Here is a 20,245-nt window from a genome sequence, read left to right on the forward strand (position 1 = left end):
TAGATGAAGTTATAATAAGGCTACACACACTGGGACTATTATGCAATTGATTTCTTTCCACAACAGCTGATGTCAGCAAAGTGAATGATTTAATTACATGTAAATGTTCTGTGTAAGTTACAATCCACGTATACAATCCATGTGGACGACTTATGATCAGGATGTTCCAAAAATCAGCGCAGTGACAGAAATTAGAAAAAGATTATATTACCAAGCCATTAATGATCAAGCTCCATCATATGTAATAGACCCCATATCATCTCCTCTCTATATGAACATCTCCTCTCTATGAACGTGGGCTTGGCGTTTCTACAAGAGTCCTCTCCTGACTCCTGTGGAACCAGCTCCATGTTGGGTTCAGGAGGAAAGATATAACTTCATGAAGTTTCATTGACCCTTACTGTGCCCTAACAGGCATACAGCCAAGAGAAACCTCCCTGGAGGACATGCTAAACATGTGTTGTATTTATGAATTATGTCATGGGCCAAACCAATGGTCTCATGGACCATATGGAGGCCTGAGGTTACCCACCCCAGCCTTACACAGACTTGCATGCCTATTGAGAAAGAGCATGTATGTTTCAACTTCTGATAGTGTCCATTTTTAGGACATACACACTAAAGTTAGTCAGGCACATATATACATATTAAAGTTTCACTGGTGCTTCTAGAGAGAGCAATAATCCCTTATCAGAGAGAGAGAGAGAGAGAGAGAGAGAGAGGGAGAGAGGGAGAGAGCGAGAGAGAGAGCGAGCGAGAGAGAGGTCCCAGGCGCATCTAATCGGCTTACACGACTCTAGGTTGACACAGAACTGTCTCTCTCCACCCAACGTGGGACGGTCGTGTATCCTGCTCTTTATTTTCTGCTTTGACTCCACTTTCCAGAGGCTTTACTTCCATCCATGTCTACTCCGGACAAAACACCGCTCGGCGCAAAGATCTCACTTCTGTGGGAGCTTCAGATCTCAGGTGACAGCGGCTCTGTGGGGATGATCGGGAACACGCTCTGACTGTACATGGTTCAGCAGATTAAGGGGTTTGTCTACTTAAAGCTCCCGCAGACGATGTAATAGTTTCACGAGAGTCTGGTCTTGGAGAGACAGCTCGTCCCATGCGTGCGCCCCCAGCGCGCCAGGCTGCGCTCCACCCCGAGGACGGTGCCCTAGACCCCGGGGTTAGATGGTTCTGATTACCGACGACAGGGATGGAGGAGGCGTCCGGGTCAGGCAGCTCCAGCTCCAGCAGCATCAGCAGCAAAAGGTCGGGGGAAACGTCTCTCAGGTCCACCCGACCATAGAGGAAGAGCCCCCGTCCAACTCCGAGGATGACTACCCGAGCGAGGATGGGGACTTTGATGAAGAGGAGGACGAATTCGAAGAAGTGGACTTCGACAACCTGGATGACGGTTGCAGCATCGCGTCCGACGACTCCTTCTACCCGCCGGACGATGCGTTTGCGGACTCGGAGCGCACCCCGTCCCCGGACAGCCCGGAGCCCCTGTCCCTCCTCCAGGCGTGCTGCACCAACAACGCGTCCATCGTCCGGATCATGATCCGACACGGGGTGAAGGAGGAGCAGGTCAAGGAGTCGGACAAGAACAACAGGGTATGATGAACTTCATATGTAGCACACATCTTGACTCCACACACACACAGGTTGCTGCAGATACACTTCACAAGTTTGCATTGACTTCCAATCACACCACAGTTGTTCACAAGGTTAATTTATATTGGCTCCAGTTACATATCATAGCGTATTTAATCTCATAACTGATCGACTATGGAGCAGGTAAGGTTATAAAGTGATCTTCCTCGGCTGGACACTAAATGTGTCACACTATATCTGTTTATCAAACTGAAGTCTCTGCCACCCGGTGCAACAGGTTCAGACAAGAAGCTTCACAGTCAGTCGGCGTTGGAATAATTAAGCCTGAGCCTGCTGCAGTGACTTACTCACCTATTCCCAGGCCTTGGAGGAGGATCTGATTTGACCTCTATTTGAAAACCTGTAACATATGTCACAGGTTTAACGTTTTGATTTTGATAACCCTCAAGAAAACTTAAGTTATTTACATCTTAATAATTCTATATCTCTTCTGCCAGTTGGCTGGAAAATACTAAATTTTTCAACTTGTACATGTTTGTTAATAATCTGCTCAATATCAGTGTTTTCTTTGTATGTTTCTGCAATGACCCGACTCAGTTTACAGAGAGCGAGCAACCACAAGCGCTTTTAAAAACAAACTGAAGTCTCCGAAGGGCAGGAGAACACACACTCCTCTGTGTGTGTGAAAGTGTGCGTACTCTAACTTTGTGTGTGTGTGTGTGTGTGTTTGTAAGACTGCATTTTCATATTCTATATTTGGACTCAATTTGTATAATATATTAACAAAAAAAAGTCATTAAGGGCAGAATAAAAACATTTCGTAAAAGCTTGAACTTCACAAAAGGGATGAAGCATTTTCAGTTACACTAATCTCGGGCTATCTGGGGATTTTATTTGTTTTATTTGTTAAGGTACATGAGAGTTGGGTCACAGCTGCCACCTTACATATTCACAAACACAGTAATGATAGTAGCAGCTCACATTTTCCCCATTTCCCTCCCTAAAGTCTGAATGTGGACATATAGGATATAAGGTTGTGGATGGGAAACACACTCACTTCCAAAAAAGAGCAGAAGGAAAGAAAAGGTGTATTCTACCTGCCCCCCGTCCCCACCCTCTGTGACCCAGGACCCACGTATCAAATTGTTTAATTAAGTATTGATTAGCAGTTTACAGAAGCACGAGGGAGCTAATTTCCTCCATCATCAATGCTGATATCCGCAAAAATAGTTCATAGTGTATATAGAGTACATTATATATATACACATATATATGTATATATATATTATACTGTATGTGCATAATCTAGCCTATATGTCTGAATTCATGAACAGGAGAGTTTACAGTTTAAAGGCAATTACTTAAAAGTTTATAATAATATAATTGCCCTTTCTCTAATAACTTTAGCTATACAGCCAGGAGGGAATTTTTTTCACAATTTTACCAATATACATTAGTTTAGTCGCTGCCTGGGAAAAGGGGATAATCTTGATAATCTGCAATATTTCATCATAAAAAACTCCACCCCTCTGCTGTTTTTTCCCCTCAATGACTGAATATCTTATATTTCTCACTGAAGGTCATTTATCAATTTAATAATTACTATTTTCTTAAAAAACATCAAAATATGTAAAGCATGTTTCCATTTGCACCTTGTTGAAAAAGGTCACTCCAGCCAAAGAACTGTAGCCCAGGGCGGAGAGATAAATCCATAATTATGGACTGCCAGACCAGCTTTCATTCATCTGGACATTTTGCTAATAGTAATTGAATTAGTTGGAACTGGGGCCTGTGCTGAATCTCTTATTAATGTGCAATGTTGTGACTTGGTGTAGTTGTGTTATTATACATTAGTGTTGGGCGATCTTTTTATCCAGGGAAAGCTGAGAGAGCAAGATTCACCATCACCGTGCACACTTGACTATACATTGCTTAGCTTTTATACTACTTACAGAATCAGAAACCTGCACTTTGCATGTATACCAGTACATAAAAAAAATACCATAGCATTTAAAAAATATGAACCTATTCAATGTTGTTATATTGTAAAAGCTGTGTGCTACTAACCCTGTATGGAAGTCACAATTATTATCATTGATGTCTGACCTGACACATGTTAATCCCTTTGAAAAACAAATATACACAAAGACTGAATGCCGTGGAACTTCTCGTATAATCTAGTTTGATAACTGAAAAATAACACATATAAATAAATGTAGGAACACTAAACAAGTACTTCTTTTAAAAGCTGTTAAAGTGCACACTCGGCATGGAATATTGCCAAACTGCTGACATCTTAACTAGTTGTGACTAATGCTACGCGACTGGAAATAACTTGAGTGGCAGTACAGTGTAAATCTGTTTTGGTGCAGTTGTACAATGCTGTGTCGGTACCGGAACATCAGCTCTTCAGTGAAGCTGAGCTGTTTTCATAGTCCTGACCTTAAATCACTAATCTGGGCCTCTAACCTGGAGGCTACCCCCCCCCCCCCCCCCCCCCCATCTATCTTTGTCTCCTCATCCATTTCACCTCCTCTTCTCTGCAAACCGACCTAATCCCTGAATGAACTGGATGTAATCACCGATGAGCTCATGGGGAGATAGAGTAGCATGACATCACTGGAATGCCAAAAAATCTCTCCTGTTGAGATCCCCCTGATTCTTAAGCATTTTCATTCCTTGTGATTGTACAGTATGTAGTATAGACAGTGTGCAGATATACAAGTGTTTATTCAGAATATAAAAAGATGCACATAATGCACAAAACCCAACAGAGAAAGGTCAAGGGTCCTACAGGCACGAGGATTAATTTGGCAAGCCCCCCCCCCCACAACAAATGGTTGCAAACAATGTGTGTCTCAGTGTGAGAGGCGAAGCAAGAAGGTTCCATGTTTGCACAGATAACCAGGATGTCTGCCATAGTGTACTCGCCACTTGCTGACCTCAGGGTGTGTGCACACAAACATAGACACAAGAAGAATAAGCAACAGATCTATTGGAAACACACTGATATGAATCTGCAAGGCTCATTAGTGTCCGTGCGTATGTGTGTGTGTTTCACATCCTGAAACATCCTAATATAGCAGACAGGTCGACAATGTGATGTGTGTAAGACAAAGAGAGGTGCTTCAGTACATCCCAGGGCCGGCGGTGACCATTTACAGCATGTGCTCCATTTCCCTTTCCTCTGGTCAGCAGTTTATAGGGAGTGTTTCAGTATAATGATTTGTTAATCTTGCAAGAGAAAAAAGTTTTTGTCAAATTATATTTAGTGTTATAGCCTGGCTACTCTTTTATATCTGATATGAAAATTATGTCTTATCCCTGTTCACAGTTTCATACAAGCAGGGAGGTCAAGGGTTATGTCCAGCTAAAACCAATGCAGCCTTGAACCTTTAGTAATATAATCTTTAAGATTTTTTTTTAAATTTTCATGGATTTCACAGGGAATAATTCATGGATCATGTTGAAATAAATAAGGCATATTTAGGGAACTTGGGGCCTTGGCAGAGGAATAAGTGCTCTTTGGAGTGTCATTCTAATCTTAACTTGAGAATCTTTTTCTAGGCTTACTTAACTGCTTATCTAGCAGAAAGTTTTGTCTATTAGAGTACAGGAAGTTTCCACTAAGCGAAGCATTAATACTCAATTTGACAAGAAACCTAACAATATATACATGATGTAGTTCGTATGGAGGTATGTGAATTTAGTTCTGCTTCAGAATCCATGAATTCTCAGCGTTGTGACTGCCGCGATGCAACAACATTGGCAATGTCTTGTCAGATGTAAAAAAGAGAACAAGTCACTCAACATGAGGGGTTATCCCTGATGAAAGTAGGACATTTAGGCAATGTGTGTGAGTTTAAATGTGACGTATCAGATGATTACTGGTGTCCACTGGCACCTCTGACCCTGTTCAGGACAGTATGTGTCCCTCGTGGAGTGCATAAGCATGAAACTCAATACAAACGTACACACACAAACACACACGCACACGGACACACACAGAATCCAATCAACTTGAATGAGGCCACCCTGCCGGGCTGATACCTCTCCCTCTCCCTCTCCCTCTCCCCCCCTCTCTTTCTCTCTCAATCACACGCACACACACACACCAGATTCTCCAAATAGGCCGACACACAGTGACAAACCATTACAGATACAGTATACAGCAGCCCTGGCTGTTGAGACAGCATGCCACAGAGTGTCTGATGCACAAAGAGAGCGCCGACCAGCGCGGATCGACCATCATGTCAACAGGCAGACAGACTGAATGAGGGACACGTGGGGGAAAGAAAGAAATTTGGCACCACAGAGGTCTGGCGAGCATGATGCTGCTAGCCAATATAGATAAGTGGAAAAATCAAAGCGACAGTCGTACACATTTGATTTGATACAGCCGTGTGAAGGCCCAGCTGCAGACAGAAAGACAACATTACAGGGAGGCTATTGACAGAAACACGGCCCAGTGTATCTGTGACGCTTTTAGTGTGTGTGTGATTGAGGACGGTCTAGAGAGTGTCCGTGCTTGTGTGTGTGTGTGTGTGTGATGCCTGTATTTGAAGACAAAGATGTGCTATAGATTGTAAAAGGAATGCTAGGTTTTTTATTCGGTCTATACAGAGGGACAGTCTGTTGGTCGCTCGTATGACTTGCAGGAGTTAGCTGCGACCATAGACTGTCTGTAGAGATGGACGACGCGTGTGCCAATACAAGTCGGTCTCAGCTGTCATTCATGATGTTTCACCGCATTTCTATAGTATCAATATAATGAACACTGTGATAAGAACAACCTTAAATGACAAACTATTTACTTTGTTCAGTTCATGTCCGACCCACTAACATGGAGGAGGCAGGATTCAAGATCTTTGCTGCAGCCAGCCACCAGGCGGCGATAGAGATGTCTTCAATATTTGTATACAGTCTGTGGCTTAGACAATTCCTTACTTGAAAAAAGTCAGTCTTTATTTAGGAAAAATGGCAGCATCTTGGTTACATGGTGAAAAACCAACATTAGACATAATGTGGAGATAGAACAGGCTTCTCCCTGTTTGGGATGCTGTCTTGGATAATACTCCAAATTGATCGTAAAAAAAAATATGTGATTATCTGCAATTTAAAACCCATTATAAGAAACTGTAAATTGGTTATCAGTTATAATATATATGGGATGCAGTGTGTCACTGTTGTTGGAGCCAATTATCATTACAGCCTTCTCACATTAACAGTAAATACTCCCCCTCTCTTTGTGTCTGGCTCACTGATAAGGCTAAGCCTTTCTATTCTTAGCCCCGGATATCCCCAGATTACTGAGGGTGTGTGTGTGTATGTTAGTGTCTTTCGCTGTGTTTATGTGTCGACCTGGGCTAATCATAATATGTTCAGAATTCTTGTGTGTATATATCTGTGTTCAGATTGAATGAGAGATCACTGAACTAATAATAATGATACTTCAATTTTTCAGCCAGAATACTTTCTCGCATCAGGATAGGTGTTCCAAAACCTTTAACTACATTTTTTTCAGCAGCTTTAAAGCAACACTATATAACCTTTACTGAGGAATAGCGCCCCCTGCAGCCAAACATGATGACCAATTCTGTTGTAGTTTGTGCGTTTGTTGTATGATTAAGGTGTGCCAAGTGGAAAACTGAAGAAAAGGGCCTGTGTGTGCGTGTTTGTGTCACAGAGAAAATAGGACGTTTTGTGATAAAACTGCTCCAGACGAGCTGCGGGGCATGTTTCTGAAGCACAACACTGCCAGGCTGGAGGGCTGCCAAGTATGAGTGTGCGTGCATGTGAGACAGTGAGCGAGAGACAGACGAGGTCTTCATGTGTGTGTCTGGGTTTAACCAGATAGAGTTCTCTGGCGCGGTGCCACTGTTAGTGAATTTCTCCCACACAATCCGCCAGTTACTCCACAGGACCTCTTTCCACCTTAGAACTCTCAGGGCTGAGAAGACTTAACGCGACTGCATCAGGAGCTGGATGACAGCCAGGCAGGCTTTACATCTGTCATTTCATTTTACAGGTAAACAGATTGAGGCCATAAATATGCCAAAAGTGACACAGGGGGCCAATTGTATGATATATGTTTACATGACACCAAGCGTGTCATGTGTAGCTTAGAGCACATTATCAGCATTTCCCACAGAATTAATTCAATCTTTTGCGATAACTGGGATGCACAAGCATGAATGCCACTTTCAGGCTCAACAGATTACGAGTGACAGGTACTCAGATAAAAGAGCGAGATACAAACGTATGAGAGTTCCACAACTGCATCTGAAACTATGAGGCCTGACAGTCTGCGTGTATGGTGAAGACTTTACGGCCCACAAGCATGTGGTACAGATCTCGCTAAGAAAAGTGTAATACAAGTTTTGTTTAACCTTAAAACCCTGGCAGGACAAATTTGAATATGGCGGGCCACCACTGAATAGACAATAATGGGAAACAATGCACCCGACTACACAAAAGCTTAAAAGAAATTGCGACACAATTTCTTTTCGTATTATTAGTTAGTGACTTTTACTTTTAAGTCTATTGACATGACAGGGCCACTGCAGCTGTATCCTGTATCTTATTTAACTGAGCCTGTGCCGCTGAGCAAAGTAAAAGCTTGTTATAAGAAACAATGTTTTCAGTATGATACATATTAACAGAAATAAAGACGGTGGGGAAGCAGTCCCTACAGCAACTGGACAAGAAGCTGTGGTAATAGGATTCATCAGACCATCACATGTTATGGGGATATTTTATTGTCTTGAAAAATTTGCTTTAGATTGGTCACATGTTGATGTGACATGATGCAGACATACAATCTTGATGTTTGTTAAATAACGCTATAGGTTATATGTTTAACGTTGGTGAAAGGAGATATTCAGAATTTGGAGATCCACATTTAGCTTCATAATTTCACATACGTCAGTGTTTGCTTGTGTACTTGTTCTTGTTACCACCTCAGGACATTCTCCATGGTAATCACTGATCTTGTCAGGACCAGTAGACCTCATGGGGACTGAAGCCTGGTACAGATCAGGCGAAATTACATTTTTGAGGTCCTAGTTAAGGTGAGTGGTAAGATGTTGGTTAGTGGTTAGGTTAGGGATACGATTTGGGTTTGGCCGTTCACCATGAATGCAAGGCCCTAATAAGGATAGCTCTGCAAAGTGTGTGTGTGTGTATGTGTGTGTGTGTGTGTGTAGGAGTCGTAGAAAGACACGGGAGAGGCTGGCACAAACTTTGTAATCTGGTTTTCACCTTCAGGCCCTCTCCGTGTCAATCCTGTTCATTTGTTTTTTTTATTCTTCTCAGAGAGACAGAACGTTTCATCACATTCATACCAGAATTTGGAAAAATAATTCAGTGGAGTAACACAGTGTGCTGCTTAGAAACCAAGAATACAAATTCTTGAAGGGGGTTTCATTTAATACATTTATGAAGAGAACATCGTGTGTAGGTTCACAAATCAAGTCTGCTGAAGGAACATTAAATGTGGAACAAATTAGAAGTTTTTAACTCTAACTCAACCAAGTTGATATTCTTCACACACATATTCACATAGTGTTGTGTAACATATGATCAGTGCTCCACTGCAGTGGCTTGCGGTGATGTGTACATATAAGTGAGCAGGGCTGCAGGCTCCTGTATACCTGCTGCCTCTTAAAGGGGAATTCTCTTTTTTTCAACCTGGGCCCTGTGTTTATAAATGTGGGTGTGTAGATTTGTTGGCCCTGATAAAATACTTTTGGAATGTGTAGGTGCATTTGAGACAGTAGCAAGAAATACAAGACTCATATTGTTGGTCTAGGTCTTTACTAACAGTCTGGAAACATTGTATGAGATTCTGAGCTTTGCCACTGAGCAGCAGCTAGTTCTGCTTGTTGCCTCTCTCTCTCTGCGTTTGCTTTTCAGTAAATAGGAACTCCTCGTCCATGTACTCCAGCTCTAGCAAGAAGCTCAGTGAAGTCCAAAGCCTCATCGACATTGAATCAGAAACACTTTCTGAATATCTCTGATAAAAATCCAAAGTCCTCTCTTTAATTCTCAGTCTCCTTTCCACCTCCATCTACCTGGATCAACTCAGACGTCAGGAGACTTGAGCGTGAGACTTCTCATTGAGCGAGACATGTGTAATGTTTCCATACTGTTAGCAAAGAGCCACAATAAACCATTTTATTGGTGAAAAAAGCACTTTTAGTGGACATTTTGCCCCATGAGAATGCATTGGAGCCACTGCCGTGTCACATCGTGGCTTCTGGCGGAGGCCATATACCGGACCGATTCCAAAAGTTAATGCCGCTACCACTCATTTACATACCCACATTTATAAATATAAAGAAAAATCACACATCAGAAGAAAAGGAGTAACTTAACTTATTAAAGAATAACTTTTGAAGTGGATTTGATTCTTTGACATGGTGAGATCGGGCATTAGCCTTGGCGTAGCTATGCTCTCTCTGAAGACCCAGACCTAGTTCTCCATACTCTCTTATTGTTCTCTTACTCTTATTATTTACATAAATTCATCAATTGTGAACTGATTTCTTGAATAAGAACATGTATTCCAGATTCCATGGACGCTTTGACCCATCTATTATCAAAGACATTTATTTTTGTGTATGTAGAAATACATTTTACATGACATAGCTATTGAGAACTCCATGTTCCCAGATCCTACATGCAGCCCCCCCCACCCACCCCCATCTCTCTTCTCTCTCTGGTGGTAAACTTGTTTGCTTTGGCCGATGAAACTGTTTGCACCCTCTGGAAGGTACTCAACTTTTACACAAATTTTCCAGAACTCCGAAAACGGGCATAAACTCACATTCATGGACTAACATTTACACATCCTGCCACACACAACACATGAAAGGGTTCCTATTCTGGTAGGAACACACGCAGGTAAACAAACGCATACATACGCTCACTGAAAAGACAGCAACAGAAGCAGAGACAGCTTATTTTTCCACCGAGTTCAGGGTAGTTGAGGTTCTCAGTGAAAACACAGCAGATGTCGCACTTTTAAAAGATGCACCGCTATGATCACATATTATATCCTGGAACTTCTATATGTCAGCATTTTTACTGCAGCCTGCTGGCTTTATCTCCTATGGCAAATTTTTTTTGTTTGTTTTCCGATTTTTTTTTGCTGAATCTTAACATAAGCCTTTCACCCTTTGCCTTGTATATTAACTCCTCCATCTCTATTTTGTGTCCTGTCACTTTCCTATTCATCACAGATAGGGCTGTTGGTCGCATGCTACCAGGGTTACGTGGATGTTGTCATAGCCCTGTGTCAGTGTCCGTATCTGGATGTCAACTGGCAGGACAGCGAGGGGAACACGGCTCTCATAACTGCTGCTCAAGCAGGTAAGTTGCACACGTACGCACACAGACGGACACAGTAATATATCAGGCTTAGATACACAGTCACACAGGCATTTACAGTACCGCGTGAACACATGCACATGCAGATACAAATACACAACGCATGCTGACTAATGCTGACACGGGTGAAGACACACAGACGAGCATAAAAAAAAACCACGTCGGTACTGCTGTGAATGTGGTTTTGTCCAAAATTTGGTGGACGATGTGGAAATGTGACCCACAGCTAATACCTCCCTCTGTCGTGTTCGTCTTCAAGGCCACATAACCATCACCAACTATCTGCTGAACTACTACTCTGGGCTGGACATCGAGAGGAGGAACTGCCACGGCTTCACCGCTCTGATGAAAGCTGCCATGCAGGGCAGAGTGGAGTGTGTGCGCTCGCTCATGATGGCAGGTGAGGCAAATGTGCAAAGCTGTAGCTGTCGGATTTCATACACACAAACACAAACACAGACTGGGTGTCGGAATCGAATGTGTTGCTCTGTCAGATTCTAAATTTAGCCCATTGCCTAGATTCTCTGGCCAGATTTCGAGAGAAGTATTTGCTTTATCAAATCTCAGCAGCTCAGGAAACCGATTTTCAGATGGACAGATGGACGATTAGAAAATGTTTTAGCAGTTTAAAATGAAAACTCTTCTTTGGAACAAATCGAATTATAAGAGGCCAAGGTTTTTAATATAAACAGGATCTCAGTTTAACTTTGACGATGGGCACAACACCTCCCGATTCATTTATTAAGTTTTATTCAGTTTGGCTTACAGGCTGGCTTTTAACTTATCTCTTCGTCTGTTATGCATTCATCATACTATATATATATTAAATTGCAAATGTTGACATCCAGATAAAGATTGAGATTAGATGAAATGTTTGGGTATTTTGGCCCTGTGGGATTTGCATGATGGTGTGTGCGAGTTCTCTTGAGTAATTAGACAACATTTTTGTAATCTTCAATCTTTTCCCCTCATCACTTCTAAGCACAACCACCAACACATTGTCTGCCTTGTTATCATTTTTAACCTGTATTCTTGTGCCATTTTCTCTCCTTGACATTTTCTATCGTTTTTGTTGCGTCCACCAGGGGCCGCCCTGAATGCCAAAGACTTCGGGCGCCACTTCACTGCCAGGGACTGGGCCTTATTTACAGGCCGTTACGAAACCGCCTGGGTGATGACACGTCTGATGGAGCGGCCTTTTCCCAACCAATTCTGTGAATCATACAGGTAAAAGGGTTAGTCAGCTGGGAGCAACAGCATAAGCATAGCGTGTGAGAGTCACCTACCCTCAGTGTCTCTGTGCAGCGGATTTATGTCTAAACTTGCTCCCCCTCAGTCTAGAGTGGCCCCCGCTGACGTCACTGGTGACCAAATCCCAGGAGCCCCGGGGCTGTCTGCAGCGCCTGTCCGACAGCATTCGGAGCGTCTTCAGCATCGCGAATGTCACCAACCCCGAAGAGGAGGGCGTCATCGACCACATGGTTTCTATCACGACGGCAATGAGGAGCCCCGCCATTGCTGTGGCGTGCCATACAGTGAGTTACGGAGCACCAGACCAGATCCCCTCCTCAGTGTTGAACAGAATCACACATGTTTGTCGCTTAATGCCTCACAACAACAAGCAGGTTTGAAACAAAGGCTGAGATAAAGTGAACCAATGTGTAACACTACTGTGTGGGGTAAGGAAGAATAGGTCTCCCTCTGCATTATTCCTGGTGGCATCTGCACACATACATAGTAGGAGATGCCTGCTCATTTCCTATAAATGCTAATTTCCTTTATAAAGCAGCCAGACAATCTTGCACGGTATGAAAATCCCTTTCTACAGGCTTGAAATTTGACAGTTTATGTTTGTTTGTTTAGCATTCATGTGTAAATATGGGATAATGTGGGTCTGTCACGGCTGTTTCAGAGAAGTGATGTGCAAATTAACTGATACTATTGTGGTAATAATGCTATTAAAAGGCATTAATCAATATTTTGTTTAATTCCAAAAATCTGCTTTTTCATGGGATTAGTTGATACTAATTAAAGGATGTAATTAACGGCAGTCTTTTTCCGATACGCAGGTTATTTACGCAAAATTACCTCTGTTTTTTTCATTAATAAAAAGGAATTCTGCTATTGCTGCTGCAATGCCATTGATATTATACCACCAGTTTATAGTGAGTAAGTAGAGCCACTGAGCGACTGATTTTTATTTCAGGTGTGTCCTGACAGTCCCCCAAGTGTTGGAAAACGGCACTATGCAGTTCCTGAGATCATTCGCCAGCAACGCGCCAAAGAGCTCCGCTCCGTCAACCCGGACAGGGCAGATGGACACCTCAAACTCTTCCAGAACTCCCGGATCACGCTCGTGGCCAAGAACTCTGCAGACCGCCGAGCCAGCCTCCAACCCCAGAGCCTGGTGCCCCGACAAAGGAGCTCCAGCCTGGGCTTGGGGGCTTACAATGAAGCCCTGGAGCTGCGGAGAACCAGCCTTCTGCCTGTGCACATGGTGCTGAGGAGGAGCAGCGTCAGGCCTGGCTTCAGCATCCCCAAACTGAGGGTCTCCAAGGCCCCCGCACCCACTTACGAACCAGAAAAGGTCCGGAGGAAGAGCAGCGCCAAAGACGGAGGTGGGCACCTGCTGCAGATACCAAAATGGAGGTACAAGGAGCTAAAAGAAGAGAGGAAGAAAGCAGAGGAGGCAGAGAGGAGGAGGCTGGAGGCCATAACCAAGAGACACCTCGCTGCAGGGAAAAGGAAATAATATGATAGCCTAAAAGGATGTGATGATGTTCAGTAAACCTAAACTTAATAGAGTTTAATGCTGGACAAGCCATGAAATTAAACTGTTTGGTCTCAAGGTGTTTGCAACAATCTTCACGCTCAGGAGGAGACTCGAATTACCAGCAGTTTTCCTGGAGAGGACGGTAGACTGAAGGTTGCAGTAGTCGGCTCTGTGTGGCATCCTGAAATGTTCTAAACAGAGATTCAGGTTGGCCTCTTCAAAAGGGGCTTTACACTAGATTGTAAGCGAAGCTCAGTGACCCCCAGGAGATTTGATACTTGAAATGTTTTAGGTAACTTATTTTTCATATTTATTGCTTTGTAATGGACGGTTTATTCTATTTTTTGTTACTCTTTGGATGCTTAATACACCAGTGTTTTTGTAAAGCAGAAGATCAATACACAAACACACTCACTCAGACTGTAACCACAGCAGGAATGTGTTCATCTTTCTTCTTAAACGAATAGAAGCAATTCATTGAAGATGTTATGGAATAATGTCTTTAAAATATACAGTGGAGAATACTGATAGGGGCACTTCATATGCCCTGAGAATGCGAAACCTAAGCTTTTATAGAATTTAATGTCATTGTACAGCAATATTTATTATTTTTTCTTTAGCTTTACGGAAAATTTTACTGATACTGATTATAGATATTTTATATTAGAGATTAGAGAACTTTATTTTTTATTCAACATGAACTTTTTTCACCTACTGACGTGTAAAGAGTTGTGTTTTCTAGTCTTAACTTTTGGGACCAAGACTGACATGTAGAGCCCTGCTGTGATGTTCCATCTCGCCAGGGGGGAAGAAAGTTTCAAAATTCTCTCCCATGAACTGTTTACATTGCAAAAATCCCATTAACACTGGTTATATCAGTGACTCTTCGAGCATCATGCAACGACGACTCCCAGATGTGTGCGTTCGGTGTAGAGGCGATGAGGAGGTGAATGAAATAAAACACCTCTGCTGAAAGTAACATTGGATGTGTTGTAATATTATCACGATTTGAAATGCCTCAGAAAATCCTGGAAACGACGAGATGATATTTATCCAGCTGAAAATGCTTGTGTGTGTGAATGCTGGGTTACTGAAACACTTTGCTTGAATCAAGATAGAAACACACCATGTGACACGAAGGCCTGTGGTGATGTCACCGCCTGCTTGCGTAATGTCACCGCTCTAGTAGAGAGCCATTATAAATCCAGAAATTGCAGTATTTAAGAGTTGAAAAAAGAAAAACTTTAGCACTGAGGTCCTAAATATGCAGTAATTTTTTAAGTTTGCAATACTTTATTTTTAGGAAAAGTATAGAAACGAATAATTCAAAAATAATGAAGAGTTGGAAAATGAGCCTCCATGTCCAGAACAGTTCGATGTCTGAATCATAAACAGGATATAAAGATGGACGACATTAATCTAGTGGCTGGCTGCAGTTTACCTTATAAATCCTCCTCCGCATTAATAGACGGGACATGGACCAAACTTAGGTCAAAGTGCTTATCGTATACATTTTTGTCAACGATGATTTCTATCATTCTAGGTACTTTGATCAAATGTTCATTTTACAGTGAATTAAAACAAGGTGAAACATCATGATTGACAGCTGAGACTGACTCCTGATTGGTTGAGCACATGTATTGACCGCACCTGTCTATCGCGGCTCTACCTCGAATTGCTACTGTGTAGGCTCCAAATGGCTTCATTTCTGGATAGTGGAGTCGCATCATCCATCTTTATACACGGACGATGGTTGAAACCAGGTGAAGCATGAAGCCCTCCCTGGCGACCAAAGGCCCAAAATTGCAGGATAATAAAGAAAGAGTAAAACGATAGCGTGACTGCTGTGTCAGCATTTACTAATTAATGAGAAAAATCCAGTTTGAGAAACTGCTGAACCAGAGTCAGTGTGGCAGTAGAGCTGAAGAAATAATCACTAGCACATGGACCCTTTGATAAGAACGGCTCGCCTATTATGGAGCTTGTCTCCCTGTTTAACATTAGAAGAGTGAAAATAATGCAGATGTAGGTTTAAACACACAGAACCAGAATTGGGGAAAAAGCAGATGATGTGACATTGTCTGGATTTTTCGAGAGCACAATTTCACGGTCCTGACTCCTTGTGGTGATTGCACTTTAAGTACCATCCAAGAGTGTGCGTCTAATATAAATGGTGATGAGCTGCTTAAGGGGTTTTAAGGGCAATAGTGTCCCCAACATTTTTTCCTCAAATAAACTTCATTGAATTCAGAGTGGCACTCTGCCTAGAGGAAGTCATTCGAACGCGACAAAAGACGAGCTCATTTGCTGAAGTCCCACACTGAACAAGTGGTTGCGAGGTTAACATATTTAACGTTGAGAAACATCCTAGGTCTTCTCACCATGAATAAGAGCTTTATTTATTTGCAATGTTTTACTTGTTAAGTGTTGTGTCAATGAGTTTACAGCATTTCCATAAAACTTTTACGATATTTTTTGTAAACCTGTGGAATTTCAGAATGCAGTTGAAGCACCACCTGAAGAAAGTTCCCATGGAAGGTTATTAGAATAATGTTAATTTACACAAAGTTCACGCATAGTGTGGATGAATCAACCTCAAGAGTGGTTGTGTGTGGAGAGAGAGAGAGAGAGAGAGAGAGACAAACAGACGAGAGAGAGAGAAAGGGAGGAGGGGAGGAAGGGAGGGAGAGAGAGAGGAGAGAGACAGAGAGACAGAGAGACAGAGAGAGAGGCCATTAGCCCTGAATGCATTGGACGATATTTAGGTCACGTTGTAGCTCAAACAGCTGTTGGCTTAGATTGTAACCTGAGATTATGAAGCGCTACAGCCTTGCTCAGCAGTTCACCCACCTCCCACTCACCTCTCCTCCTCCCCGCCGCCCTGACCCCAATCCCCCTCACAGGAAACTCAGAAGTGGCCAAGTGAGCGGGGCGCCACCCACTGACACAATGTCCGTTATGTCATCTTGCTGTGACGCTGCTGGGTGATGTTTAGACAGGATGACCTGAATCTATATATCAGCACTGGATGCTTCTGTCAAACCTGGAGAGGGGGAATCCTTGGCAGGGGCCCCCTGCTGGTTCGGTTTTGGAACTACATATGAGGATTTCTGCATGTTACATACAGTACATGTAAGTGGTATTGATGATAATCCTCATAAAGGACATCCATGCACAATTCCTGATTCAGTAATGTGCAAGTTTAAGTCAATACTTATTTACAGTTCCCTCCATAGCTTTAACAAAGCAACACATCATTGAATATTTAATTAGATATTGTTTCTTTTCAAAAAATATGCTGTAATTCCAAAACTTAGAAAATAAAAGTTCATAAAAAATTGTCATATTTACTATTAGAATTGTTACAGTGTCTGACTGGAGGGTATTCTGTTAGGCACAACCAGATTTCACCTGGCCCCTCCCCTGGATCCGCCACCGACAGTGGACATGACACAAATCTCTGTCCAACTTCTGCATCACAAACATGACTACAGTAGTTACAGTGGCTACAGCACACTTACTGACCACTGTATTAGGAACACCATACAGACACTTGGTAAATGTATTTCATTATTTTTCAAGAAACATTTCCCGCACCATGACATCCCTCGCAGAGTCAAAACCAGAAATACTTTATCGATTATCAGGGGAAATCGGGGTCTCATTACACTTGCTCCCACCAAGAATAGAAATATATTCAGATCTTAATTGAAGTATAAAATATAAACTAGAATGACACTCAGAAGAGTTCAAACCTCTACCCTAACCCTAACAGTCCCTTTATGAAGCCACATTCAAAAATTGCACCCACTCAGAAATCAGTCCATTGAAATAGTCTGATCCACACCAAAATGTTATGGATTCTTTTCTGAACCAGCCCACTCGTGGTCGTTTTTGCGTAAACCTACTAACTGTCAGACTGACAGACAGACGGATAAACAAAAGCAGACGGAAACATATGTATCCTCCTTGGTGAAATAAGATATATGTGGTAGACAGGGATATTCGCATTATATTAAGTAGGAGTATATAATCCATGTATACTACAGTATATACAACAGCTGAAACATAGGTCCAAAAAACAAGTATACAACTTAGTTAAAATGCAAGGCAGGTGAGGTTTATCGATTCATGCTGTCGACACCACATCTCAACCCCCACCACCACCACCATCTGTGCGCCTCAGCAGGAATCAAGACTCAGCAGACCAGGCTAAACGTCTTAAAGTGTCCAGTCCATGTCGGAGAGCCAGGGCCACACGGCTGCCTCAGACATATGCTCTTGGCTGGCAGCCGAGTGGAACCCGACATCGTGTGATGCTGTTGTGGCCCATCTGCCCCGAGGTTGGACATGTAGAGCATTCTTGAGAGGCTGCTCTGCCCACCCACTGTTGTAAAGAGTGGTTATGTGAGTCACTGCAGCCTCTCCGTCAGCTCTAGACTAGTCTCACATCCACATCAGCAGTTTCAGATACTCAGAACAACCGGTCTGGCACAGACAATCACATCATTACCTAAAGCTCCTGACCTGTGTCAGTGTGCGGGCTCATGCACCGCACTGCTGCCCTGTGATTGGTTGATTACATGAATGAGCAGGAGTATAGATCCTGATAAACGTGAGAGGGCTATAGTAAAATTTCCATTTGAATGTGATCTCTAACGCCAATGAACCAAAGTAGTGTGATTATGTGTGAAACAAATGACGTGTTATAATACATACGTTAGATGGTAGATGTACAATAGTTGGCATGTTGAATGCAGGATAAATGACTGCATTCAACATGCCAACTATAAATGACTGATAAATGGGGTCATTTATTTATTTACTATTTACCTCAAATGTAATCCGTCCCATTCTTTAAGATGTGGGAGCAAAATAATTAGATTTTTTTGCCCCCCTCGGTATTGAAATTATACTCTGATGCAATCAAGGATAAAGTAGGTCCTTATTAATGAATTCCATTTTTGAAAAGGCTGAAAAATATAAATAAATGATCACGTCCGGAACTTAACTCAGCAACGTACAAACTGAAAATTATGTTAAAGTGGGGGGGCCCTTATCCATAAAAAGTGTGGGAAACTTAGCAGAGAATATTTTTCTTATGCAAACACATAAAAACGTCTCCCAGGAGGAAAAAATAAAAAGTACTGTCGTCTACCGTCTATATTGTAAACAGTAACATGACAGCAAATGGGTTAGTTTGACATAAAATATGCTGTTTGATGAGTGCCACCCACGGTTCTGTGTGATGCTTGGAACATTGATTTAAAAATATTCAGAAGTTTGGTTTTTGTAACACTGTAGCCGAGATGTCACAGTAACTCTGTGATGTAAGCCCTGCTGCCTTATCAACACGAATATGTGCACATCCCAGGTGGTCCTGACCTGACTGAAACAACACTTCCTCCTCCTCCTGCTGCTGCTGCCTGAGCAAACCGAGGCACGGATCGACGATCTTCAGTCCCAACTAGTCAAAGCCGGTTTCAATGTTCCCGAGGTCCACATGGCCGGCGGCAGCTAGTGGTGTGTACTCAAGGCTAATGTTATAAAGTGCAGCTAAATGAGAATGGCTCAGTGCTGAGAGTGAAGTGCTATAACCTTGAGTGTTTTTATGGTGGTGGAAAACAAGCAGAAAAAACTTTGTTTTGGAGTTAGACTGACGCCATAGATAGAAATTCTCTTTTACCTGCAGAGTCATGGTTACAAGGAGTTTTGGATGAACTTGCCCAATTACACCTACATGTCATGGCAGTGCCTTGCTCATGGGCAGATATTTGTTGTTGCTGCTACTAAAATTAAGGGTGATCCTAATTCTCAGTGTTTTGGACGAGACTACCTATGAAAGCTAAGTCATTTAGACGACATGTGGATCCAATTTGTTCCTTTGTTGTGGAATTCATAGAACCAGAAATGTCTGCGCAAGGACCGTACAACATATTCCAGCAGTAATACTCTTGTTGTGTTCCTCCATTCGGTCTAATAGAGCACGGCAGGGGATGAGAGGTCTGCCACATTGAGAGAACTACATACAAACACGGAGAGTCAAGGAGATTGTGTCTGCTGTAATGGGGGGGGGGGGGTTCCGCTTGCCGCCACACACTCGTACCAACTGAGCCAGCGCTGGCTGGTTTATTGGGCTAACACAAGCTGACAGAACACCTTGGTACAGATGCTCGCGTAAAAATGGATTACATGCGCTAACACCTGGTGCACAGTGTGTGTGTGTGTGTGTGTGTGTGTTGAAGGGAAACACACATCTCTTGGAGAGATGCTTCTGTTTCATTTGAAAACACCAGCTGAGCCCTCATCCCTTGGAGCAGGGACGCTCAAATTCTCAAGAGGATGAGTTTGAACGTTATAAAAACATTGTTTTCTTTAAAATGTATAAAATGTCCTAGCTTTGTACTTCCCTTATCTAGTAGTGAGCTACTCATCATTTTTTTAAAGTGACAACAAAGACAAGATTAAAAAGAAATG

The 20,245-nt window shown here is 42.5% G+C and overlaps 1 protein-coding gene across 1 annotated transcript; it reads left to right on the top strand.

The window, feature by feature from the left end:
* Positions 1 to 729: 729 nt before the first annotated feature.
* ankrd33ba (ankyrin repeat domain 33ba) lies at positions 730 to 15,054 on the top strand. Its single transcript, XM_053412642.1, has 6 exons — positions 730 to 1,605; positions 10,848 to 10,977; positions 11,255 to 11,395; positions 12,081 to 12,222; positions 12,332 to 12,530; positions 13,202 to 15,054. The coding sequence occupies exons 1-6, from the start codon at positions 1,180 to 1,182 to the stop codon at positions 13,745 to 13,747; spliced, it is 1,584 nt and encodes a 527-aa protein (XP_053268617.1). The 5' UTR covers positions 730 to 1,179; the 3' UTR covers positions 13,748 to 15,054.
* The last annotated feature ends 5,191 nt before the right edge of the window (positions 15,055 to 20,245 follow it).

The sequence above is a fragment of the Pleuronectes platessa genome, chromosome 20 (assembly GCF_947347685.1).
Source record: "Pleuronectes platessa chromosome 20, fPlePla1.1, whole genome shotgun sequence".
In the NCBI taxonomy this organism is placed as follows: Eukaryota; Metazoa; Chordata; class Actinopteri; order Pleuronectiformes; family Pleuronectidae; genus Pleuronectes; species Pleuronectes platessa.